A 7,703-nucleotide genomic window follows, 5' to 3' on the forward strand; every position below is an offset into this window, starting at 1 on the left:
CATGGTTGAGCAAATATGTTTGGAGTAGGATGTCTTTTCCTTTGGACATATTTCAAGGAGTGGTATAACTGGGTAATGTGGTAGATCTATTTTGTTTCCTGTGAATTCTTTCTCTTTAGATTTATTTATTTATTATGTATACAGTGTTCTACCTCCGTGTATTCCCGCACACCAGAGGAGGGCGCTAGATCTCATTAGAGATGGTTGTGAGCCACCACGTGGTTGCTGGAAATTGAACTCAGGACCTTTGGAAGAGCAGCCAGTGCTCTTAACCACTGAGCCATCTTTCCAGCCCCTGTTTCCTGTGAAGTCTCTGCATTGATTTTGATAATTGCTTTACAGGTTTGCAATCCCCAAAAATGTGAATGAGAACTCTTTCCCCCACACCCACTTCAGCATTAGTTGTCACTAGTTTTGTTGATCATTGCCATCCTACTGGGATGAAAATGATGAAATCTTAAGTTTTGATTTTCACTTCTTCAATTGCTAAGAATGATGAACAAATTTTGAAATGTTATGTGGATTTGGTCACATTTTCTTCTTTTGAGAACTTTATGCTCAAGTACCTGACTCATTATCTCATTATTTGATTGGCTATATTCTTTCTATCCTTTTAATTTTTTCTTTATGCTTTCTGAGTATTAATTCTCTCTCTCTCTCTCTCTCTCTCTCTCTCTCTCTATATATATATATATATATATATATACATACATACATATATTTCAGTCTTCCTATATTCTACCCTGCAATATGCCAAAGCACCTTTATTTATTAACCAATAAAAGCAAAACTTATGTAGAATAATCTCCCAATCTGTGGGGTTTTTCATGTGATTTATGTTTTTCCAAAGCAGGTTTAAATGCACTTTCTTTGTTATATATTTATATATAGTTAGTGTTTTAACTATAATATGCTGTGGGATTTTCTCTCCCATTTGGTGTTCTATGTGCTTCTGCATTTGCATGGGTGTGCTTTACCTTAGTTTGGGGAAGTTTTCTTCTAAGATCTTGAAGAGTGCCCGGTCTGTGCTATTGACTTGGCAATCTTCTCCCTCATCTATGCCTTCAATTTGAAGGTTCGGTTTTTTATGATGTGCCACATTTCTTGTATGTTCCTTCTCTGTGTTTCTGTAAAATTTTCATATTCCTTGCTTGTTTGATCTAGATCCTCTACTTTGTCTCTGAGTTCTGATGTTCTTTCTTCTGCTACAGTCATTCTACTTACAAGGCTTTCCTCTGAGTTTTCTACTTTAATTACTGGATTTTTATCTTAGCTTGAGTTGTCCTCAATATTTGTATCTCCTGGTTGAATTCTGTTCTCAGGTCCAAGGCTGACTTTGTCATTTTTACCAATCTTATGTTTGTGCTTCTTGGGCATCACTCAAGCATTTGTTCTCCTTCCGTTCTGTCTCTTTACCTTTAATGACTGTTTCTTTTTGTCTTTTTATATTCCTGGGATCCTTTACTGAAGTCTATGATTGTCATTTTAAATTATGAGTCCTTGTCCTGGGGTTCATCTATACAGTTCTCATTAGCAAATGCTTGTCCAGGTCTAGTAGGTTTTGCAGAGAAAGCACTGACTTGGTTTTTCAGATTGATTGAATTTTGTAGTGAGATCTGGGCATATGGACTTATTCTGTTAGTTTCTGTCATATATGCACAGACCAGATTGGATCAAAAAAGAAAAAGTATGGGCATGTTGGGCATATTGTACAGAAAGTTTGAAAATGGCTAGAGAGGAATGAAGTCTACTGGTAAAAGTGAACTGAGATGAGTGAACAGTGAACATACGATGTCCCTCATGTTCCGGGACTTGATGGAGGGCATAGATTTGACTGGATGAAAAAGTTTTATGTGGTAAAGGAGAGGCCTTCTAGATGGGAGGCAAGCAGCGTTGTTCCTGGCAGAAGCCTAGAGGTTGTTTGACATGAACACATTGGTGGTTATACTGGGCTTGGCCATAGCTATGGGTCTCAGGGATAGATTTTGTAGTTGGGAAGTCTATGTGTCAGGGGAAGGTCAAGGACACTCACTGGGTTAGACCCTGAAGAATGTTAAGTGAGATCTGGATGGATGGGGAGGTTAGATGCTGTGTCCCGGAAGTATCCCTTTTTTTGTCTCCTTTCATTTATTTTATTTTGAAGTCTATCTTGTCTGAAATTAGGGTAGAGTAAACTGTTTGTTTACTATTCCTATTTGCTTAGGATAATTTTTTCATCCAAGGTCACTCCTGACTTTGAAAACACAATGAGTTCCTAATAAACCATACAAAGATAGCTCTTGTTTCTTTATCCAATTTGAGTTTTTGATTGTGAAGTAGACATCACTGGTTCTTAAAGTCATTATTAAAAGGTGTTCTTAGTTGCAGTCATTTTTATAGTTTTGATATTTGTGTTCTTAGTTGTAGATTATATTATAGTTACTATAACTTTATTTTCTTTCTACAGTAAATTTTCTAAACTTCATCCTGCCTTAGATTTAGTAAGTTCTAAAATACACACTTGCCACTGTATTACACAAGCTCAGTTCTTTCATTGAGGATAAAACCAAGGAAAATGTGAATGTATATTTACATAAGTTTCACATATATATGTGTGTGTGTATGTGTGTGTGTGTGTGTGTGTATTATACATGACAATTCCCATACATGATGCACATGACACCATTGATTTTAAGTAAATCTGGTATTAATCCAGATATAGGAACTCAATGATTGATCAGGAAAACCATGGTTCATCCATACAATGAGAAACTTGTCATTATAAAAGTTGACAAACTTCTCATACATGATAAAACCTGACATTAGTTACATTGTGTGGTGGCTACTGACTCTAATGCCAGCAGTTGAAAGGAGAGGAAGCAGGATTGCTTCTAACTAAAGGCCACAGTGGGGAGATAGTTCTAGGCCAGCCAGGGATACAAAGACATACAGTGTCACACAAATGAATAGTTAAATGGTCTGAGTAAAAAAAAAATTAATGTATAACTACACTTCTATCTTTAAGGTTGGCAAATAACTCCATGATATGGCTATTTCATAAATTATCAAATTGTTGTGCTTGAAGTAGCTTTCTATTTTCACATGAAATTTCATATTATCATGATTATCTGAAATACTAAATATGTGGAACCAAAAATTCATTGTGATTCTGTAAACAGTGGAAAAAGAAAATCTTAATCGTGTGTGGATTATCAATGAGCTACTAAATGTTCCCATTGAGCAATTCTTTTTGAGTTTGATCAGAACACACTCCCTGCAGGAGATTGCCTGGTCAAAAGTCCATCTGCTCAACAAAACCCTTCTTCCCTGCTCCTGCCCCCACTAGGGATAATCTCCCAGTCCTGAAGAATTCATCCTCATGATGTCCTGTGTTTCTTTGCAGTTGCCAGGTGTTCAGAGTCACCATTGTGATGGTCAGCAGGCATGCCAACAGGCAGCTAGGAGGCTTTGCTTTGGCCACTCTAGCATGGATCCTGTGCAGCGTCTCCATGAGCCTCCCTCAGTGGCGAGTGTGGTGTTTTCAGGAGCCCTTGGATTCCAAGCCCAGAATGACTTTAGTGGGGATGTGGAAAACCTGTGTTTACCACCAGGAAGGCGATTCCAACATTTCCAAAGTGTGTTACAAATATAAAAACCAGGACACCTTCGTCCCTTTGGATATTCGAGTGTCTCAACACCTTCTACTGATCTCCAGCTTTCTTGGCATGATTGCCACAGTCACTGTCATTGTGGCTCTTTGGAAATTGTACTCAGGGAGACTCCGGAAGAAAGCCACCTACAATCCATTCACGGTTCCAGGGATTCTGAACGTCATTGCTAGCATTTTTGTCTTCCTATCCATCGTGTACAACTATTTATCCATCATTCGCAAGGATGGGATTGCCTTTCCCCCATCTTTCCACACACCCTCTTTCCCAGATACCCAGAAGATTGGCACTGCGCTGGCAATGGCAACCCTTTCTTGCTTTCTATTTCTAGTGGGTGGCATAATTTCTCTTTCTTTTACTCTTCCCCAGCATTCCCTACTACATTCTATCCTTTAAATATAAATTTCCAACTTCCATACACTTGAAAATCCAAAATTACAAGGAGTAATCACAACTATTTTTCGGATACCTCCCAAAACCTTCCAGATTCAGAACCATGCCCGAGGAAGAGAAGTGGGCTTCCAGTTATATTTCTTGTCTTGGGTGCTCCAGTTTTTCATCGAGAGGTTTATGGATTTTCAGTAAATAAATTCTTACCCACTTAATCTTATAAGTTCTGGAATTGAATTACTCTTAGTGACAGTAAATTATCAAGGAACATAGTAAATATGGAAATAAGTGTCAGAAGACAATGACCCCTTACATCATCCTTTAAATTCTTAAAAATTAAAGCAGAATGATTTCCCATGTTGTACAAATTGCAGCTCTCCACCAGATGATATTTCACAAAGTATGTTATAGATTGCTATAAGAAATCTCCCCAATGCTTTTTTCAAAATACCTGTGAAGATTTTCCCATATTTCCTTGCTCCCTCTTTTGCTCCTTTTGATTTTTCTTTTACAAGAGTTTTAAAATTTGAGGTATCTCATCCCAACTTTTATTCTCCTTGTATTCCATCTTTATTACATACAAAACATTTTCAAGCTATCCTATACTTAATTAGCTTAACAAGTGTTCCATGTTTCCTTACCGGTTTTTATGTCTTTACTTGTGAGACATTTCCTAGGGAAATGTAAAAGAAAATATTCACCCCAGAGAAAGCATCAACTAAAGCAATAAAATAATTCTAAGTAAGTATAACTTGAATGGAATGGACTAACTTGAGGAACTCCCTAAGGAAAGCACCAATCTAAATTCTTGAAAGAAGTGTCATTTTGCCTGAAAGTTTGGGATCTAGTTTATAGGTGCAAGGGAGTCATGTGGCAGGATCTTGAGATTGCTAATTACCTTGCAGTCATAGATAGAAACCAGAGAGAGGCAAATGCTACATTTGATTGGCTTTCTCCTTTTCATATAGTCCATGGCCCAAGCCCATGAAATGATGCTACCCACCTTTAGGATAGGTCTTCCCACTTCAACCCACCTATTTAAAATAACCCCATACAGGAATTCCCAGAGGTTAATGAAATAGAGATAGTGTCTTACAAGTGTGTCCAGAAACATTATATGTCACTCTAGATTCTGTGAAATTAACAATGAGTATATGAAGGGGAAGCCCAGCCAATCACCTTGTTTGTAAGGCGTGTCTGCCTTAGGCTAATATTTACTTATAAAATCTTGCTGGCCTGTGGCCCGCCTGCTCTTTGTTTTCCTGGGCTCCTCACTGGAACCTTGGATTTGTAAGTTCGGTTTTCTTTCCTTTATTTAAGCTGAATATATATATATATATATATATATATATATATATATATATATATATATATATATATATTAAAGCTAGACTGGTTAATCATAACTGCCGATCAACCATGCCCCTTCATTTTTGCGCCCAGTGTGGGGCTCGAACCCAAGACCCTGAGATTAAGAGTCTCATGCTCTACCGACTGAGCTAGCCAGGCACTAGCCCTGCTTGTACAGAGCACAGGACAGGCACCCATGACTCAGCCCAAGCATGCTAACCCCTCAGGAGGTGCCAGTACCAGCTGAGTTTGGCCTCCGCCCTGACCTGCCAGAGACAAGCAGTTACTGCCTGCATTGCGTCCCAGCTTTTCGAGCTTGTGCAGCCGCCACTGAACCAGCGTGACCCCACTGCCATTACAGGGCATGCCTGACCAGCTTCCCGGCTTCCTCTGCTGGTACTGCAGACTCGGTTTGGCACTCCCGCCAAGGGAGTATAGGTGGAGCAATGAGAATAGGAGAATTCTAGGAAGAGGAAAGGTTCATTCTGCAGTCGTCACCCAGCCACAGAGGAAGCAAGATGAAAATGCCTCACTGATGAAGGTACAAAGCCATGTGGCTAGCACAGGCAAGAATTATGGGTTAATGTAAGATGTAAGAATTAGTTAATAAGATAGCCTGAGCTACTAGGCCACCAGTTTATAATTAATGTTGGCCTCTGTGGTTTTTCTTTGGGACTGAAGAGCTGTGGGACCAGGCAGGATAGAAATTTTAGTCAAAATATTTCTGAGTCAGGAAGTCTTCTTTTAAAGGAATTGTGCCTTTGCGCACTGCCAGCAAACAAGGCCTATCTGAAAAGAAAATGCAGCTATTAAGAAACTGTGCTTGGCTCCCATTTTTTGGGGGGGGTCTAGAAGTCTTCTTTTCTAATGCTGTTTTAGTTCTCATGTGAATCCACACCCAGATAGTCGGTGCCATTAGTAAACAGAGACTGTGCTTGCATTTAAGTCCTACAAAAAATGTTTCTAAGTACCACCATATGCAGTCAAAGGCTGTACAAACATTTTGTGTCCTGTATACTAAGTTTGAATGATAGAAGCTAATGGACAAAGCTACCTCACTTATCCAGGAAGACAACTAAATTATTATCCTGTGACAGTGTGCTGTAAGTCTCATTTCCTGATCTGCTTTCCATAGATGCAGCCTTCAATATTTTCAACTGGAGCTATGATTCAGTTTCAAATGTTGGGATAAATGATAGTCATGCTAACATCTATTAAAGACCAAACACAGCTCCAGTGACAAGTTAGAGTTTTGAGATATCATGATTTCATTTGCATGAGCTGAATGCATTTCTAAGTGTACTACTTTTAGACACCTGTGGGTTACATATGTTTCAGCAATGCATTAAGTGATTATGATGGAGATCAGTTTTAACTTAAATGTAAGATCTTGATAGGATGTTTCATAAGTCCAGGATCTCAGATATTCTCACTCCTTTTAAATATGTTTTTTTTTATTTGTGGAGCACTGAGAAGGTGTTTCAAATAGTAAATCATATCATTTCCCATAACCTTGGACTCATAGTGGTCTTCATAGACATATGAAATCTATGATCTTCAATGTTGGTATTAGAGACATTTTCTAATATTTATAGCTTTAATGCATCTTAAAGGGCTATCTAAGATTGACACACAAATTTAATCAAAGCAAAAGAAAAATAGACATGTTTCATGTGTTTTTTGTCACAGTTTTTTTTCATAAACTTTCTTTGCTAACCATCAAGGTACTAATGTGTGTCAGCAGGAAGAGATCACTCAAAAACAATAACCTTTTGACTATTTTACACGACAACTCTCCCTTTCTAAGTGTATGAAGGAATGACAGAAATGCTTTTTCCTCATTTTCTGTATTAGTGATTTTCAACCAGGGAATTCAAGACAACATGGGCCCTTAGAGAATATGTGATATGATGATTAGTGTTAGATGTCATTTTGACCAAATTTATAATCAGCTTAAAAATGGATCTTTGTTCATGTGTATAGGGAATTACCTTATTATATCAATTGAAATTGTAAGACCTGTTGTCTTCGTTAGGCTTTTATTTGCTATGATAAAATTTTATGAACAAAAGCAGGTTAGGAGGAAAGATTTTAGATTTTAGATTTTAGATTTATATACAGTCCATCATCCAGGGAAATTGGCACGTACTCAAGCAGGGCAGAATCTCAGAGACAGGAAATGATACTGAGACAATGGAGGAATGGTGATTACTATTTGCTCCTTGTCATTGCTTAGCATAATGTTTTTTTTCAAGGTAGGCAGCCTCAAAGTGTCTGCAACTACAATAATGTGGGCCCTCCTATATAAAAAAATTA

At 38.0% G+C, this 7,703-nt stretch overlaps 1 protein-coding gene across 1 annotated transcript; it reads left to right on the top strand.

The window, feature by feature from the left end:
• The first annotated feature begins 3,410 nt into the window (after positions 1–3,410).
• Positions 3,411–4,043, top strand: LOC119804295 (claudin-34-like). Its single transcript, XM_038315760.1, has one exon. The coding sequence runs from the start codon at positions 3,411–3,413 to the stop codon at positions 4,041–4,043; it is 633 nt and encodes a 210-aa protein (XP_038171688.1).
• Positions 4,044–7,703: the final 3,660 nt, after the last annotated feature.

The sequence above is a fragment of the Arvicola amphibius genome, chromosome X (genome assembly GCF_903992535.2).
Source record: "Arvicola amphibius chromosome X, mArvAmp1.2, whole genome shotgun sequence".
NCBI lineage: Eukaryota > Metazoa > Chordata > Mammalia > Rodentia > Cricetidae > Arvicola > Arvicola amphibius.